This window comes from Triturus cristatus, chromosome 10 (genome assembly GCF_964204655.1).
Source record: "Triturus cristatus chromosome 10, aTriCri1.1, whole genome shotgun sequence".
Lineage (NCBI taxonomy): Eukaryota > Metazoa > Chordata > Amphibia > Caudata > Salamandridae > Triturus > Triturus cristatus.
The window spans coordinates 1,160,389,652-1,160,409,316 of record NC_140593.1 but is presented as its reverse complement, the minus strand read 5'-3'; the positions used below and the strand labels follow the sequence as shown (position 1 = coordinate 1,160,409,316).

The 19,665-nt window shown below is 45.6% G+C and overlaps 1 protein-coding gene across 3 annotated transcripts in view; it reads right to left on the bottom strand.

The window, feature by feature from the left end:
- Positions 1–4,956: 4,956 nt before the first annotated feature.
- LOC146796825 (metalloproteinase inhibitor 1-like) overlaps positions 4,957–19,665 on the bottom strand; it is a 55,688-nt gene continuing 40,979 nt past the window's right edge. For 2 of the 3 annotated variants that reach the window (XM_085629562.1, XM_085629563.1), the window contains exons 5-6: positions 12,152–12,276; positions 4,957–5,599 (exon numbers count right to left, since the gene is read on the bottom strand). In XM_085629562.1, coding sequence (XP_085485688.1) covers positions 5,450–5,599; positions 12,152–12,276 — 275 coding nt within the window. In that variant the 3' untranslated portion in view covers positions 4,957–5,449. The remainder of the gene's footprint in view (positions 5,600–12,151; positions 12,277–19,665) is intronic. The other variant, XM_085629564.1, reaches the window with a different exon arrangement.

Below are 19,665 nucleotides of genomic sequence, written 5' to 3'. Positions count from 1 at the left end.
AGTTTTGGGGTGATCCATCAAGCAGCGGCCATGAAAAAGGAGGGGGTGGGGTGTTCCAAATTTGGCAGAAAGGTAGATCTTGGTCCACAATTAATGTTTTTTGCATTTTGGTGTAAATCCATCAAGTAGTTTTGGAGAAATTAAGGTTCACAAAAATTGTATATATAATGCCGTGAAGGATCTGCGGAGACGGTAGGTCTGAAACCGAGATCTGATTGACTGCCACTACGTCAACCAGGACGTGGTGGCAGCCATCTGAAGACTCAGACTGATTCCTGTGTCCTAAATTTTTTTTTTTAAAACGTATTAAAAAACACACAGGGGGTCATGGTACCTATAGCCTGACCACCTACGCCTGCTGATGTAGTCCTAAATATGTCATTTGAGATGTCATCATTGATGCCATAAATTATGTCGAAGAACATGTAATGAGTGATGTAACATGTGAGGTCATAAGCAGTGCATGGGAGGCGCAAGTCATAGTTAGTTCTGCTAACTGTAACTGGTAAATTTCAGGTTTTTTATTTTTGTTCAAAATGTTAATGCTGTCACTGAAAAAATTCACTTAACTATACCGTTACTTTAACCTTTGTTTTTTACGGTGAATTTCTGAGTTTTTTTACAAAAACAGATCTTTTTTTGCACCTAACTATACCCTAACTTTAACCTTTGGGTTTTTCACTGAATTTCAAATTTTTTTCAATATAAAGTAATCTTTTATTACCATAGGTAAAGCCAACCCCCAACCATGCATGGCCTAAGGGTTGGCCACAGGACTCAATATTTTTTATGGTGGGGGGCATGTGGCCCCCCTCCCCAAGCCTAATTAAGACCACTAGGCCGAAGGACTCCAGGGGGGTCAAGTGGTCCCCCTCACCAAGCCTTATTAATCCCTGGGTACCCTATCCCCCAGGACAGCTTCTTTAATTAAAGGGGAGGGTGGCCACATGGCCCCCCTCCTTGAGTCTCTTTAGGGCCTGGAGACCCCATCCCCCATGGCCATACATATAAGTTAAAAGGGGAGGGGGCGGGTGTCCCACCTCCCAGGCCTCTTTAGGCCCTCGGGACCCCATCCCATAAGATGAGTTCTTCTTGGTAAAGAAAAGTCAGTTTTCCCTTCATAATTTTTCGAAAAGCATCATTATTGGAACTTGGTGACTTTGTCCACTTGGAAAAATATGCAAGTGTATCTTTACAAGGGAACCCAGTCCACAGAAGAGCTGCTTCCTCCTCAAAACTTAAACAAGTTGACTTTAGTATTCCAGGACTCCAGCTGACTTGGAATCCATTGGAATCCATCCACACGACCTACTAGCATAGGTTCCCAGTAGAAAAACACATTTTCACCAGGAAACACAGGTCTTGACATCTATGGAGTGCAAGTTATTGCCACTGACAGGTTCCAGCCTTGGGGCCCGAATCACAAAGGGACTTAAAACACTTATTGATATGAGTGCAGAATCTCGGCTCTAGTGGTGGAAATCTCCACACTGAGTCCTGCAGTGTATCGATCCCGCCCTGAGAGCAGAGATTCCACCACAAGTGTGGAGATTCCACCCTGAGTGCGAAGACTCTGCATTCATAAGTTTACGTGTTGTAGCTCCCTTTGTTAACTGGTTCCTGGGTGTCTTTTGCAGCAGACAAACACAGGTGGGCTGGTTTGAGCAATTCAATTCCCAATTGTTTACTCCCAACGTCTAAAGGAATTTCTTCACCTGGACGCCTAGTTTTCAGGTCTTGAATACCTGAAATCTGGCTGTGCCTAAAGATGGCCCAATGATAAGCCATTCCAATTAGTTAGAAACAAGCAAAAACTGCTCTTCATCACAGTGTCCATAAATCAAAGACAAGCTGCAGGAGTAGTATTAGGGCAAAGAGGAGTGGCCCAGCTCAGTCCAGTCACGGACGAGTGGAGACGGGTCCGCTCCTCACCCGGTGGTGGGCCAGGCATGTGTACTAGTGCATTCCGAACCACAGGTTTCGGTGCTAGCATTTGAGCTCCCACTCAGTGGCCCCATCTCTTCCAGGTCAGCTGAATTGTGGGGCATGGAGTCCTTACCCCAGGAGGGTCTCTGAATATGTCCTGTGCCACAGGTTTAGGTGCTGGTATTTGAGCTTCCTACTCAGCGGCCGTTCCTCTTCAAGGCTAGCGTTGTTGTGAGGGATGGAGTCCTCACTCCCTGTCTCTATATGTATCCCGAGCCACAGATTTAGGAACTGGTATTTGAGATCCTGTCCAGCAGCCCCGCCTCTTCCAGGCCAGCAGAGTTGTGGGGGATGGAGTCCTTACCCACAGGAGGGCCTCTGAATCAGTCATTGTGTTATTTATTTAGTCTAAATGAAGAGTTTTCCTATATTAAATTTGCATTCTGAAAGTTATCGGAACATTTCTACTGTATTTTCACTTGCCGGTTTAATTGTATCTGCATTCCTTTTGCAGATGATCACATAACTCACAAAGGCTTGAGTTTTACATTCATGTTGTATGACAATTGGGTACTTAGGGCATCATTTAAGTCACGGCATTGCCATGGCAAGCTATCTAGCTGAGAAGAGGCCCTACATCTGACCTTTAGTGAAGGACCACCCATCATAATAAAGAGCTGTGTCAGCCTGGCGGAGATCTCCTTGCTGAAAGTTCATCCTATAATGAGGGAGATGCAGTTTCAGCAAAACAGAATGTGGAGAGGACCATCGTGTTTTCTCAGCTTACTTGTCACTTGGTTTTCCTTTTCAGAAACACACCCACAAAGAACAAGTTTGTTTCTGAAAAATAACAAAAAAATCAGTTGGTCTGATTTGCAGGAAATGTTTGCCCTGCACATGGGAGCCAGTGAATGTGTTACCCATCTGGGTCCCCATCCTCTTACGGCAGACCCAAGACCTACTAACCTTCAGGAAGCTTCTCAAGACCTGCCTACTCGAGCAGTAGCAGCACCCCCCCCCCCCCCAGCGCCTTGAGACCCTCATGAGTAAGTAGTGCACTCTACAAATGCCCTGAATTATTGATTGATTGAAGGTGGACCGAGGCAGGAAAGTCAGTGGCAGGAGACTGGCATAAATAAGGTGGTGCTAGCACCGCTGTGACCTGCCTGCCTTATGACATATTTGCAGCAAGGCCAAGGACTCCCAGCCTGGTTCCAGCAGACATTCTGCTATTCCAAACCCAGCAGTTCAATGACTCTAAAAGAGGTAAAGGAAAAAGAGTTTGGTGGGATGAGAGCACTGCCAATTTATGATGGTGGTCTTTTCCCATCAAACTCAAAATGAGTCCCTACATTCTTTTATTAGCTACTGTGTTATTAGTGAATGACTTGTGTACATGCAAACACATTATCTTGTCCTTATTTCAATACAGAAGGCCCTTCAAAAAGATATGAGCAGCCATATGCTATTTCCATTTGAAGATTCAGAAGCCTCAGCCACCTTTAGCTGGCAATCTTCACAGAACGGCTACAGATGTCAAATGTCCCCTTCATGCCCACTCTGTGTCTAAAATCTCACTCCCTGATTCTCATTGTTGGTAGGCACATGACTGAAAAGATTAGCCATTGTGTTTAAGTTTTCTACCAGTCACACATCTGTATTGAAACTCATATCCGGGGAGTGAGACAAGCCGCTAACATCGTTTCATGAATCTTTGCATCTGCTTTCAGATGTGTGATTGGCTGGTTAGATATAATAATTTGTTTATGGTTCTTCCTTTTTATAGAAAGAATGGGACTGGATGTATGTTGTGTCGATGACTGAATCCAGCATCTAGTTGGCACCCTAAGCTAACATTATAGGACTTTGATTATATAAAGGAAAATCAAGGTGTGGCTCATTGAAAATTTGTGACTCGTGTTTTGGGTATAAACCTAAAACAATGGAGAGAGATTATTTGATTTCAAATTTATCAGCCATAATGACATCAAAGTGTTTTTGTGATATTTTAATTGGTTTACTAAACACAAGAGTAGCAGTGCTTTAGAGGGCATCCAAAAGTGAAGCCCCCACATATGTCCTTGTACTACAGAGAGGCATCCCAGAGAAATTGAGGATCAGGTCAAAGTCACGGATATGTTAGATAGCAGCCCCTTCACAATAAACATAATTTTCACAACTTAAAAGTGTTTGCAAGTATTTCACTTTTCAAACGAAATGCATGCATTTTGGACATATGTGTTCCGCTTAAGGGTTGGCACCGTTAAATATTTGCTGTGCTTCCCCACAGCCTTTCAACCTAACCTTTATTCTTCGCCTTGCTCGGGTTATTGGAAATCTGGACAATGTTTAGTGCATTTATTCTTCTTCTTTAGTTTTTATCTTATGTATACAAAGCTTATTGTACTCCCCCTATTTAGAAGGTGCTCTGTTACTACAGGTTATATGGCAGCTTTTAGCATGCTGCTCAAAATTAATGACGAAGAGACAATTTTTCATATTGGGGCTTTTATGAGAGCCCCTGTCTGTGCCCGCATTTCAATGAACACTGTATGAATTTGAATTGTCCCAATCACGGTTGCCATGGCCTGAAATCTAATTGTGTGTGTTTTTATGACTGTGTTAAATATTAATATATTTCATTGTCTTTTACCATGTGCTACCATTGTGTGGGTTTGTACTTTTATGGTTGCTTCGTATCCGAATAAAGATGAATTGAATTGATATGTGTAAACATTTTGTTAAATTATAAATAAAAAGGTCATATAACAAAAGTATATACATTAAGTAAAGAAACAAGCAGTATTATTACATATGCTATATGTGTGTGAATTTCTATATTTCCCAGTCAGATCCATATTTATGTGAATGAAAAGTGTGTTGCTGTGAGTCGACACCGCAGGGGATCAATGAGCCGTTGGCTTGCCAGAGGTAAAACAACTGTTGGAGGAATGTCATTTGGCATAATCATAACCAAGGTAATGCAGTTTGCATAGGACAACCGTCTTCCAATGAATGATTTTTCAGGGATTCTTTAAACCAGTAAAATTGTTTTATTTTTTTAGTTTTATTGTGCAAACAGAGTCCCAAACGTTTGTACATATCAACAGGAGAGATTGCCAACAATTGAGGATAGAGAGACATGTATGTTCATCAATTGAGGATTAGAATTCAGAATACAGAAGGGAATACAGAAAGGATCAAAAACAGAGAATGATTCTGTAAAGGACAGAGGCATAGTCCCGTGTTTTTCTGGAACCGTAATTCTCCATCGTCTTCAGAAGGGTTCTCTAAAGTTGGTTATTGAGGGCCCGATCCATGCCAGATTTAACATATCTAAATGTGAATATGCTAAAACTCTGGCATGGAACCAGCCCTCCAGGGCCAACTTTGGAGAACCCTGCACTACAGGCTACACTGCAGGCAACTCTACTTATTTGGTTCAGTAGTTGTCACCCACAGGGTGGATGGCAGAGAAGGGACTCTATTGATCCACTGGTTCTTGTATAGTGAGACTGCTTCTCTACTCAATTTTCTTCCACTTGCAGGTGGTGCTCTTGAAGGGGACACAGACCAGGTTCTTCAGCTGGTTTTCAGCATCACCACCTATATATTCATCTATTGTGCATGTCTTCTGTGCCGTTGAACAAGGCTTGGAAGAGCAGTAGATGATCTGAAGAAGAAAATTAAAAAAAATAAGCTGTTTACCATGAAGATACGGAAATAGCTTCCAGGTGTGTTAATGCTTTCACATGTACATTTCAGCAAAGTGATGCAGAAACTTGCTGAAATGTACTTTCAAAATTGATTTAAGTAAAATAATTGTGAACATTTGTTAAATAAAAATGATAAGTCACTGGGACAATTTAATTACTTTACAATTATTAAATCAATAGACAGTGATGGTTCAGAGTATTTTGAAAATGTAGAATAATGTAGGCCGACTGCATGAAATAAAGCTATTTAAAGGTCAGATGCTCTCATGACCAGTAGTCTTCAGAAGGAGTGCTCCGAAATGATGGCTTTAAACATAATTTAAAATTCCATAAAGATTTGCACAGGAAAAAATGTAATACAGATAGCACCAGCGCACCGCTTTTTCTCTCTCCTGGTTAACTTCCTTGCATGATCTATCCTAGCACGCCATCAGCCCAATCTGAGTCCAGGCTACTGCCCTCCATGGAACCTATCCCACCCAACCCATTCAACTTCTCTTTGCGCACGTCCCATCCCCACACATATGCCACCTCACCCTCCCTCATCCCCAGCTCCTCTCTCCACGCTAATTGGTACTCCACAAAACCTCATTGACTCACTCGCTCCCCCTGACTATTTCAATGCCGCCTCGGACGCTTCAGCTATCCCTCGAGTCCGCACCACTCCGCAGGAACTCTCCCCATAACCCCTAACCAACAACCAACACTCAGACTGGGCTGCTTGACTTGTCGAGAACTTTATCCACCTGCGCCTTCTTACGGATGAACTCCAGGAATTGAAAGCCATCACTATCGAACATCTTCCCCTGCTCAGAACTTTTAGTACCCTAGGGACATGACCCATTGTCCTTACTGGCACAGTTCCTGCTCTTGACACGAACACCTTTCTCCATACCTCAAAAACTTTACCCCTATCTAATGTCTCCTCATGCCCCAGAAGATCTATCGACCAGCTATATCCGTGATCTACTCCTCTCTTGTCTCACCCTTTAGACACAGACAAGACCCTACTGGGTCAAATCCAAGCCATTCACGCTAACCCATACAGAGAACCCTCCCACAACCTCAAAGGTATAAATAGTGACAACCTCAAGCGCGTTAACATCCTTCAGATTCCTACCTCCCACTGGACTGACCAATTGAAAAGTGTACTATGCAACTGCAGATCAGCTAGTAAACACCCCCCCGATATCTATGATCTCATCCTAACTAACGAGCTTAATAACATTATCCTCACGGAAACCTGGCTAAATTGCTCTTCCTCCCCTATCCTTGACCTTCTAGTCTTGCTTAGCCAGGACACAATTCGTCTGGACAGGTTTATGAAACAGGGTAGAGGAATAGCTTGTATACGCCAAAATACAGTCTCGGTTTCACAATCAGAAGCCACCAGTCCGACCTTCAGCAAATAGCTTTACATCAACATTTCTAGCAAAAACTTCCCTGTCTGCAAACTACACACAGTCTACCACCCCCCTGGAGACAATCTTTTCTTCATTGAGCATTTAATGGAAATCATCTCAACCAATGATGACCCTCTAGTGTCCCAAATCTTCATGGAAGACTTCAACCGTATGCCACCGCACACTACGCGCACGCCTCCATGCCGCAGGGATCCGACACAAGGCTCTGGAATTGACCACCTCCTTCCTCTCTGGCAGAAACCAGAGCGTCTGCCTCCCCCCATTCCGTTTCAAAGCCTCCGAGATCATCTGCGGTGTACCCCAGTGATCCTCCCTCAGCCTGACACTGTTCAACATTTACATGGCCCCGCTCGCATACGTCGCCCGACAGCACGACCTCAACATAACCTCCTACGAGGACGACACTCAACTGATCCTCTCCCTCACCAAGGACCCCATCACTGCCAAAGCCAACCTCCATGAAGGAATGAAGGCTGTCGCCGACTGGATGAAGATCAGCCGCCTGAAGCTGAAATTGGACAAGACGGAGGTCCTCATCCTCGGCTCCAACCCCTCAGCCTGGGATGACTCCTTGTGGCCGACGGCACTGGGGCAGCCCCGACACCCACCGACCACGCACACAACCTGGGAATCTCCGCCGACCTCTCACTCGCCACCGTCCCGTGCACCAAGACATGGAGCACCCTCCCACTGAGCCTACGACAGACCCAAGACCTGCTGACCTTCAGGAGGATACTCAAGACCTAGCTGTTCGATCAGTAGCGCCCCCCCCCAGCGCCTTGAGACCCTCGTGGGTATGTAGTGCGCTTTACAAATGTTTGATTTATCGATTGATTGAACCTCCACAAGTCTAACCCAAACGATTACTCAGTGAACTGTCTAAAATCCTTCCTATTGGATCATGAGCTGACACAATTCTGTGACAGCCCAACTCATAACAAGGATGAAACTCTGGACCTCATCATATTCAAAGGAAACACCATCACACTGGATTCCATTATCTATTGTGACTGGTCCGACCACTACTGCATCTTCTTCTTTATTAACAGGGAGGTGTCCCTGAAGAGGGACCAACATAAGAAAACGAAGCAATGGAAAAGGAACCTCAGAAACATTAACACTGAATAGCTAGCAACCAATTGTAAAAATGCCTTGACTTGACAAGCAGACATTAAAGATGTTCATGTCCTCACAGATTTCTATCATTCCTCCTCTGGTATCCTGGGCTCTATGGCCTCTTTACAACCAAAAATGCCTTCTTCAAAATCTCCAAACCTTGGTTCAATGACAACCTAAACTCAGAATACAGTAACCTAAGGGCAGCAGAAAGGTCATGGAGATCCATACCCTCCACCAAACATCTAAACCACCTTAGATCTGTTAGGAACTCTTACAATAAAAATATCAAGATTGCAAAGGCTGAATTCTTCAGAACCCAAATTAATCGAGGCAAAAAATGGCCCAAGAAACATTTTGAAATTGTTAACCAACAATCGGTCATGGCACCCAACTGCCGTGACCTTAGTGACGGCTTTCCAACATGCAACAAATTGGCCGCCTTCTTTGCTGAGAAAACAAAAAGCATCAATATTGACCTAGAATCAAAGAGGGCCCTTCTTCAACGTTACGGGATCGCTGCTCCTCTTGCCCACCAGGAGCGGCAACACCTCTTGGCACACCTTTACTCCTCTCAGTGAAAGCAACATCTACAACACTCTTCTTGCAATCAAAGAATCTAACCACTTCAGCTACCCTCTAACACCTCCCATCTTCAAAGAAATTAAGGCTGCCATTCTCCCCATATGGGCAAAGAATGTCAACGCTTCACTATTGCAAGGCACGATCCCCCACTGCATAAAAGCAGCTCAGGAATCCCCCATTCTAAAAAAGCCTAAAGCAGACAGCTCTGATCTTAATAACTTCCATCTATCTCCAACATCCCCACGCTGGCCAAAGTTCTAGAAAAGTGAGTGCAAACGCAACTTTGCTTACACTTGAGAAATTCCAACTTTTCGATCAACATCAATCTGGCTTTCGGAGAGGTCAAACCAGGGAATCTGCACACATTTTAAAATTGCTAAACCAAAATGAATCATGCCTCCTGATTCTCCCTGACCTATCTTCTGCCTTTGACACTGTTAATCATGACAAACTACTATCCATTCTAGAACATGAGATGGGCCTATCAGGGCCGGCATTGCAATGGTTTGCTTCTTTCCTCCACAAAAGATCCCAAAGAGTCAAGGTGAATCAATCCCTCTCTCAGCCCTCTACAGTAACTATGGGGGTTCCACAAGGGTTCGCCCTTTCACCCATACTCTTCAATTTATTCTTGGAACCATTAGCAAATGCTCTGAACTCCGTGAACGTTCTTTTTCATATGTATGTGGATGACACTCAACTATATTTGAAAGCCACCTCCCCTGAAGACTTCATTTCACTTAACTCCACCCTGTTGAACACAGAAAACTGGCTCACTGAGAACCACCTCATGCTCAACACCTCAAAAACAGAATTCCTTCTCATCGCTCCCCCTAATCACACAGCCAAGATTGACCTCTAGATGGAACATCTTACAGCCTTTAACTGCACTCCCCACATGATTGAGTCACCTAAATCACTCGGAATTGCACTAGACATGCACTTGAGCATGCAGAATCCTATCAGCAATGCAGCCAAGGGAGCTAAACACCAGATGAGTATACTAAGGAATCTCAAACCATACCTTCCACAGGAAGACATTAAGTTAGCGGTACAAGCCCTTTTACTGCCAAGGGTAGACTACGGTAGCTCCACACCCTGTGGTCTTCCCAAACATAACTAGGGCCCCACCAAGGGCTTCCATTAATGCCGCAGCCAGAATGATTACTAGTACAAAAAGAAACATTCACATATCCTCAGCCCTAAAATCCCTAGGGTGCCATACAAAGCAAGAATACAGCTAAAGATTGCCTGCATGACTCACAAAGCCCTACATCTCAAGACCCCCAGTTATCTGTCTCAAAAACTGGAATTCTCAGGGGGTTGCAGACCGTCACGAAGTGCAAGTTCACTGCTCCTGAAACCACAGATTTTCCACAAAAAGAGAACGAGTCACAGAGCTTTCTCAGGCATTGACCCAAATATTTGGAACTCTCTTCCACCGGAAGTCCATCGAATCTCACCCACCGCTTCTTTCAAATGGAAGTGAAAAAAATCCTAATGATCAAGTTTCTGCCCTAAAAGGCCTTGGCTCCACTGCTGAATTACTGCCCTCTATTCTGATGCCCTGATTGTCTACTACATTGTTTTACACCAGGTAATCCCAGTGTTAGCATGCTATGCACATATATGTATCGAATGTTCTTTTCCTACTACTGTATCTGTCGTACCCTAAATGTGAAGGGCTCTGATACCCGCCTGGGCCATGTTCATGCCATGCACATATATGTAACAAATGTTCTTTTCCCACTATTGTATCCTATCTACCGTATTTGTGAAGCGCTCTGATATCCGCCTGGCTCATGTTCGCGCTATACAAAACTTTATCAATAAAAAATTATAAATAAAAATATGGGCCACATGCATCAAGCAGAGGAATTGCGATTCCTTAATAGCGATTATTAAGGAATCGCTATTAAGGAATCACAATTCCTTATGCATGTAGGTTTTGCTGAAAAAATAGCGATTCCTACACATTCCCTAATAGCAAAACGCAAATCGCGATTCGCTGTTAGGGAATGGTGTCCCATTAATTTCCCATTAATTCCTATAGGCCTAGGGCCCCATAGGAATGAATGGGAAAACTTTCACACTTTGCGATTACCAAATAGGTAATCGCAAATTGCAAATGCAATTTCAAGGGTGCTAGGGGACCAAAAGGCCACCCTGATGCACCCCCAAAAATGGTATGCGTGCACATGTGGCACACATATGCGCCGCATGGCACTTAGAAAAAAGCAATTTTGGGCATTTTTGTAAGGAATTGCAAATTACCATCAACTTGAAGTTGATGTTAATTTGTGATTCCTTGATGCAAAGTCGCATTCTGAGAATGCTTCTTGCATTGCATTTAGGGAATCGCAAATTGCGATTCCCTAACTCCATTCGCAAAATAGGTAATCACAAAAATTGCGATTACCTATTTTGCGAATGCCTTTGGGGTTGATGCATGTGCCCCATAGACTGCAAGTGCTATCATAAGAAGATGTTCCCTCGAGGGAAACACTTTGCTCCTTTGCCATTTGAGGGTATAAGTTTAATTTACACAACCACACGGCTTGGACAGGTATTCCGCGGTCTCTCCTGCTAAATTACGATCTGACCGCAGTGGAGGCGGTCGGAAACATGCCTCTTTGCTGTGAGGCTTGTGCTGCGGCCTGGAAAAGGCTGCAGCACAAACCCCAATGCCAAAAGGCGTGTTTGTAAATGTTTGTAAACATCCCTGCCCCCAGTGGCAGACACCATGCGGTGCTTGCCGCAGGATGCAGGGATGTTAGGGGGGTAGCATAGCGGAGGGCCACGGGGGACAGGGGTTCTGTTAGGGACCCCAAAAAAGCCTTTCCGCCAGTCTTTCATGTCAGAAGTACCGACGTGAAGTAACTGGCGGAAAGGGAGATCATACTCCCGACGGAAGTGCATGAGAAGGTACTGCCTACACTGTGGGCAATGGAATTGGACCAACCACCCAACTGGCTCCTTGAGCCCTTCAGAAGCTGCGGGTCGGTCCCTGGGCCAATGCGGTCTGACCGACCGTATCCTAATGCGGCGATCTGACTGTGGTTAGAGATGTCGGTGGGATGGACACCGCCGACACGTCGGTGTCGTACACACCGATATCGTAAATGATCCGCATATGGAAAGCCCTTAGCATTCAAGAACATGGGGATTATTGAGGCATTCTCAGGAGTACCCTGGGAAACCTTCAAATGTTCCAAGTTTCCAGTACTATAAGAACAATTTGTGAATTCCTGATGCTTGTAAATCTGCACTCATGAACGGGTGTAAAGCCATTATTCAGTTCCTCTTGATGTTGTGCCCGCTAGTTTGCCCCACTCCCTGATGACTTCTCTTTCCCCCAGGACCCAGCTCCTCAGGCATACTTACATCACAAGTACATCCTTTGTTGTAGGCCCCTAGGACACCCTTCTTCTGATTAATGGACAGCTTGCTCCATGGGGCAGTGTAGCTGCAACTGCTCACAGAGACACTTCCGTTGTTGTTGGAACCTGCTAATGGACAGTGGAGAAAGAAACACATTCCCATTAGCATGTGTTACCCTACCCTCTCGCACTAAGTGCATCATTTGAAAAACCTTAGTTCTGCACGGTATGTTTTAGATTCAAGGTGGAATTAGGTAGATTAAGACGAATTCCAGGGAAATACCATGATACATTGATTACAAGGATTAGTACTGAACCCCTCCATTATCTGGGAGACTCTCTTCCTGCATGTGTAAGGATGGGCATCTGGATTCCTGGTGGCATCTCCTGAAAGTCCCAGAGGGACTGGCTTAGATTGGTGGCCAATAACTATGGGGGAGACAAGTGCAAGGTCGGTGCTGTCAATGTACCGACTCAACCTCCAACTTGTCAACCTCCAGTGATGGCCAATACTCCTATGAACTCTGACTCTGTAAGCTGGCAGGAGGAAAGAGCAGATTACACTCTATCCAGGCAATGATCACACAAACAAACACACAAGACAATGTTCCTTAAAAAACAACCCTGTTCACAGCAGGTGAATACAATCAGCATAATGTAGCCCACCTCTTGTCCTTTCGGTCTTTAAATTCACTGATGCTCTCCAACTCTATCGTTGGGTCTTGTACAACCTTTCCTCTGATTTGTTGTCATAAGTCATCTCTATTGTTAAGTATCAACTGTCAGACCAAATCCCATGACCTAAAGGCAGAAACTGTGCAAGCAAGTGTGCTAAATTAGTCAAAATTTTGGATTGCAAGCAATCCAAAGTCTACACATGTAGTAGTAGTCTGATAAAGGCTGCTGCAAAGGTGAGGAGAAGGCAGGGCGAGGGGTACATTTACTCAAATGTTGCTCCGTGTTTCAATTGTTTTTTACCTAATTTACTTTCCAGTGCAAAATGTATTTTGCGTTGGAAATTCACTTAAAGGAGCACATAGTGCAGCTTTGCATTTTTTAGCACCAAGGGAGCACAAAACCGGATCTACTAAAAAAGTAGACAGGGTTTTGCGTAAAAAAATTCCACGCCTTTCAAATAGGAGCTATCAAGGAGAAATGCTTTTATTTCTCCTGTCTTGTCTGACTTTGCATGTGTGCTGCACTGTACGGCACACATACAAAGCATAGTATTTTGTACTGGAAGTGTATCCTTCTAGCACAAAATCTACGCTAGACTCAATCCGACACCCTAGGACTATGGTGCAAAGGTGTGCGTGTGGCGCACGGCTACCTGATTGAGCGGCAGCACTATTATAAAGGGGAGCAGCATACCATATCTCTGTAAATATGGTGCCATTCTGCTCTCTTTTTTGGCGGCTACGTTGCGTGACAATGTAGTAATTCTGAATATATGATGTTACAACGCATACATTTACAGCGCATGCCTTTACAGCGCAGTTTTTACATCGTAACATCCTTTACAATGCATTCTTTTACATTGCATGCCATTACATCGCATTTTTAGAAACTACCTTTACAGTGCATCCCATTACATCACATTATACCATTACAACGCATACCATTACAATGCATACCATGACATCGCATTTAAGTTAAGTGTTGGATAGTGTAGGGGTAATAATTACTATATTAACTCCAGTGAGTGCAACAGTAGGGTAAGTGTTGGAAAGTGTAGGGGTAAAAATTACTATTCTAACTCCAGTGAGTGCAACCGTAGGGTAAGTGTCAGATAGTGTAAGGGTACTATGCGTTGTAATGGTATGCATTGTAATGACTTGCGATGTAAGGCCTGCGTTGTAGTGACATGCGTTGTAATGACATGCGTTGTAGTGACATGCGATGTAATGGCTGCGTTGTAATCACATGCGATGTAAAGGATGTTGCGATGTAATGACTGCGTTGTAAAGGTAGTGTGATGTAATGACTGCGTTGTAAAGGTTGTTTCCCAGTAAATCTGGGTCTGAATGTTGCCAGCATCCACCATGAAGTGATAGCTCTTCATAATTGCTGTGGTGATAGATACAGTGGTAAGAAGAGAAACCAAGAATCCATCCGGACTCGAGCACGCCGCAGCTATGGCGGTTGTGCCGGTCTCCTGGGAGACAAGGGGCGGGGCGTGTGCCTCTCGCCCTGATTGGGCGCAACAGGGTTTAACCCGGAAGCACTCACATGCTGCCGGTGGACAAAGGCGGGGCAAGCTAATAGACTTCTGCTTTGAGCGTCTGTGGGGCATGAGTTGTGCATAATGGTGCTAAAGGCACGGAAGGGCAAAAAGCGCTCTCATATGGAGGAATTCATGGAAACGATGCAAAAAATGGAGGATATGAGACAGTCTTTAGCGGATTTGAAGAGCTGAGTGGACGGGCCGGAAGGGGCAGAGGAGAGGCCAGACAGGCAGGAGTGGCCCCTAGGGCCATTCCTTCCGGTGCCAAAGAGGTCTAGAGCCAAACAGGTGAGGGGAAGTACCCTGTTCCCCCCCCGAGGGCTTTAGAGACTGAGGCAGCAGGGCCTTTGGTGCCAGCAGTGGAAGTACCAATGAATGGGGGCACTTATTTCATCAGGAGCCACTGGGGGCAGTCAACCAACTACAGTGGTGTCACAGACCAACCCTGTGGCACCGATTCTGGTAATACCGTTGGTTGGTGAGGGTCCTTTTGGTTATGCACCTGGGCATCCAGTTTGGCAGCGGTACTTCCCTGGTTAGCAAAGGTGGGAACTTGGACCCCAGCAGTGGGCTGTGGGGCTTTGTTGGACGAGGGTAGTGCGCTAGAGAAGGCCAGGAAGTTGGTGGCACTATTTGAAGGGTCAAAATCAGTGGAAGGGCAGAATGTGCCTGTAGGGACTGCAGCAGCTAGTGGTGCAGCAGCTAAGGCGACCGGACAAGATCCTCCCAAAACAAGTCCACCATCGGAGGAGGACAAAGCCAAGAAGCAGGAGGTGGCAGTATCAGGTATGGTGCAGGCATTACCAAGCCTAGGTTTGGGCGAATTGCGCTCCTCCGGGGAACGGTTGGGGAGGCATATCTCACAGGAGGTGAGAGAGAAGATTTGGAAAGGGGAGTATTTAAATATGTTTGCTTTGTTAATTGATAATGCAGATAAACAAGAGGCAAAAAAGAACAAAGAGTGGGTGCACCCCAGGCAATGGGCTAGTTGGTCCCGCAAGAAAAAGATTGAGGTTAACTCTGGTTAACTGGTTCAAAGTTTTCTCGAATTATCAGGCAATAATGGCTAAATGTTTCCTGGGTCTGGGATGGTATGTTACCAAAATATGTGCTCTTGTGCTCATGACAAGTCTGGTGGTGTGGGGTGATAAGAGTACGATAAAGAGTTCAGGAGGGCAAAAGCAACTGACCCTGGTCTCACTTCAGCTCAAATCGACGTCATCATGTGGCTGCGACACATGAAGTCCGTGCAACACGACAACGCATGAGGGCAGTCCATTCGTACAGCTCCCACCAGTTAACATGAGAGGGGGGAAAGAAGGGGGTGTGTTGGGATTTTAACAAGCAAACCTTCACTACAGCAGCAGGCACATACAAATTGAAACATGCCTGCTCATTCTGTGGTCACACCTCACATCCAGAGTCCAAATGTTTAACAAAATCAAAAGACAAAGGAGGTAAGAAGCAGGACTGAGGGTGAAACGCTCACCAAGGCCCACTCCCCAATCATAACAAGTGCTCTAATCCCATAGTTAAATAAGTACAGCTGCCCCAATTCAGGGGAGATCCTATTGGAATGTTTCAGGGACGGCTTTAGAATTTCCGCACCTGGTTATGTAGGGGTTACGCATTGAGGCAACCAATTATCTGTGAGATCCAATAAAGGGATTGCAGCAGCAAAAATAGCAAAAGAATTGAGGCTAGAGAGAGTGACTGGCCCATTTGATGAAATTCCGGTGAAGGGATTTGTCTGCTCACCTTTGGGAGTGATGCCCAAGAAGGAACCGGGGGAGTTCTGTTTAATTCATAACTTGTCCACTCCCAGGGGTCAGTCATTGAAAGACGCCATCGAAGGGGACTTGTGCATGGTCAGATACGCATCTTTTGATCAGGCAATTGAAATGCTGTGAGGGCTGGGACCGGGCGCATTGCTAGCAAAGCTTGACATTGAATCAGCTTTTGGCCGACTACCAGTGCACCCACAGGACTACAGTTTGCTGGGTTTCCAGCTGCAAGGGAGATAATATATGGACAAATGCATGCCCATTGGGTGCACTGTTTCCTGCTCTTACTTTGAGAAATTAAGCTCCTTTCTTGAATGGGTTTTAAGGCAGGTGACGGGGCACCAGTCAGTATTGCATTAACTGGATGACTTCCTTTTCTTGGGAGCGCCAGGCTCTCAGGAATGTGGCAGGGCATTGTAGGGGTTTTGTACACTCGCATTGAGAATTCGGTGCCCCTTTGGCACAAGACAAAACAGTAGGGCCGACCACTGAGATTGAATTCCTGGGCATAGAGCTGGATTCAGTGAACGGGGTGTCATGACTCCCGCGGCAAATAAATGTAGCTTTCACTCTAGCATTGCAGGAACGTTTGAACAAAGTGAAGGTTACCTTGCACCAACTGCAAAAAATCGTGGGACAGAAGAATTTTGCATTAAAAATCGTTCCCATGGCACGCTCATTCTCGCGCACCATCGCACAGTCAATGTGAGGTCTCAAGGAAAAGCATCACCACACCAGGTTGTTCGGCGAGGTCCAACAGGATGTGCGGATTTGGATGGAATTCCTCCGTGATTTCAATGGCAATGTATTGTGGCCCAGACCAGCTAGATCCAGCCCAGAGATGGGCCGAATGACTGATGCTGCAGGTAGCGAGGATTTTGGTGGCATTCTTGGCCCGGCGTGGTTTACTCAGCGTTGGCTAGCATGGTGGGTGTAGTCCGGTCTGACAGGTAACATTGGGTTCTTTGAATTGTCCCCTATCCTATTGGCGTTATCCATTTGGCCGGAACAGCTGTGAAACCAATTTGTGGTCTTGTGTTCTGACATGTCAGTAGTGGAGTGCATTAACCATCAATCAGCTAAATGTAAAATGATGCTGCAGCTGTTAAAAGAAATAATACTCATGTGCATGAAGATGAATGTGCTGTTTAAGGCAAAACATGTCCCAGATGTGTTGAATCATCCTGCTGATGCGCTATCTCGCTTTAAGATACAGGTTTTCAGGTCCCACAACCCTGGAGCAGCAGAGAACTCAACGCCTTTCCCAGACCAGCTTTGGCAACTTGGTGCCCCCAACTTTCGGATCTTGTGGCAGCTAGCCTAGCACCCAGGACCAGGCGGGACTATGAGGGGGCCTTTGGTGCCTATTGCAATTTTTGGGGGGAAGAATGGGAGGTGGCATGGCATGAGTCATCAGCAGTGGTTTCATTTCTGAGTGCAATGAGGGATGGAGGGCGCTCTGTGGCATGCGTGAGGCATACGTGAGGCACCTCAAGTCAGTGGTTTCCTTCTTTGCACAATCCCACCAGCACCTTCATAGTGCAAAGAGCTCTACAGGGGTGGCAGAGCTTGTAAGGTCCCCAACCAGACGTCAGGTGCCCAATTGGCATTGACACCTTGTCAGCATTACTCGGGGCATTGGAGCAGGTTTGTAAATCTTCAGGGGAAGTGCTTCTTTTTAGAGCAGCCTTTACTCTGGCTTTCTACGACGCTTTCAGGGTGGGGGAACTGGTGGCAAGAAATAAGGAAGACTGGCTGCAATTTGACCATGTGAGGGTGCATGGAGGGTCGCTGTTTGTATCTATCCCTAGGTCTAAGACCGATCAGAACTGCAGAGGGGACCAAATGATACTGCAAAAAGCACAGGGGAGTGTTTGCTGTCCCATTAGCAACCTTGAATCGTTCCCCACATACAGACCACGGGCACGTAGGGTCCCCTATTAATCAATGGCGATGGGACCCCGCTCACTAAATTTCAGTGTGGTAGAGTCATGAATTTGGCTCTCAGGGCGGCTGGTTTGGACCCATCAAAGTTTGGTACACACTCTTTTAGGAGCGGGCCACAACTGAGGCCACGGCCAGAGGCCTGTCGGGGCATGCGGTTCAGAGGATTGGTGGGTGGTCCTCAGGCTGTTACAATCTCTTGTGCGTTTACACATGCTTTAAAGGATGCTATTAGTTACTGACAGTGTTTTTGTCATTTTGGTTTGGTTTTGCAGTTTCCATGTCCTGTCCCACAGGGAGGAAGCTCACCACGGTTTATCGGTCGTCTGAGTCAAGCGCAGCCCAGGTACCTGCCTGGGGCGAAGAGAAGTGGAAGTATGGATAGTTGGTCACTCATACATGAACAGATTGAAGCAATTTTTCTTTATAGGCCGTGGGGGGTAATGTTTAGGCCAATTAAGGGATATGTTGGAGATTTTACTGGATAAGACTCACATGCCCCTGCAGCAGTAATTTTGCATCTGGGGGCAATGATTTGGTACACCTTGGGCAAAAGGGCGTGGTGGAGGAGCAGATTACCGAGGTGGGTTGACTGGCAAAGAAATGCCCGCGTGCAGTGTTGACTTGGTCGCACATCATCCCCAGATCCCAATGGTGGGGGGTGAGTCATTATGGGCACTGAACCACTCAGTGAAGAGAATCAATAGGCAGATTGATAAATTGTTTCGATCCCCAAAATTGCAGACTATTGTGCATGGGTGCATCAGGGGGGAAATGTTTTTTCTGCAGGATGGCATTCATCTCTCCAAGATTGGTAATGAAATCTTTCTGGAAAACTTGCTAGCCTGGCTAGAAGAGGGCAGGGAGCAGGGCATGACCTTAGGGTGCAAGGGAGGGGCCAGATAGTCGGTCAACTATGCTGGCTTGTGGCAGTAAGGTCATGATTGGTGGGTATCTTTTACAGCCCTTGATAGACATCACCATTGTCAAAAGAGGATGCCTGGGGGGGGGACAGTTGGTGCAAAAACTTGGCATAACAACACAGCCCCTTGGAGATAATATTGACAGCGTAGGGGGTGCACGGGGGAGATAACCTTCTGGGGAACTGGGCCTCCAGCACAAGATCACTCCGGTAGGAGGGTGGGACCTAGCAGGTTCTTGGACCAGTCATGGCCTTGCCGTAGGCTCGTGTAGCGATACGCAGGAAAGGAATAATGTTGATCATTATGTTTTAGGACAGGAATGGCTATGTATTAGAATCATGTTAAGGTTATCCATCTGGAATACTGTATATATTAATGTAAACGGACGAGACTTTTTCTGCGGATTGTAAATATGAGAATTTAATGTTTTTGTTATGTTATGAATATATTAGGCCAGGATTTTTATGACCCTTAACCCAAGACACGGTGTTGATGTACAATTTATGCCTTGGGGGAACGTGGAAGGGTTTGTGATCCCATAGGGCAACAGGTGTTTGGAAGAATGGAATGCTTCAGGGAGGGGGACACGGCAATGCCTGGCCACATCAGCCTAGTGTTCTGTGTGATTTTTATTACACTCTAT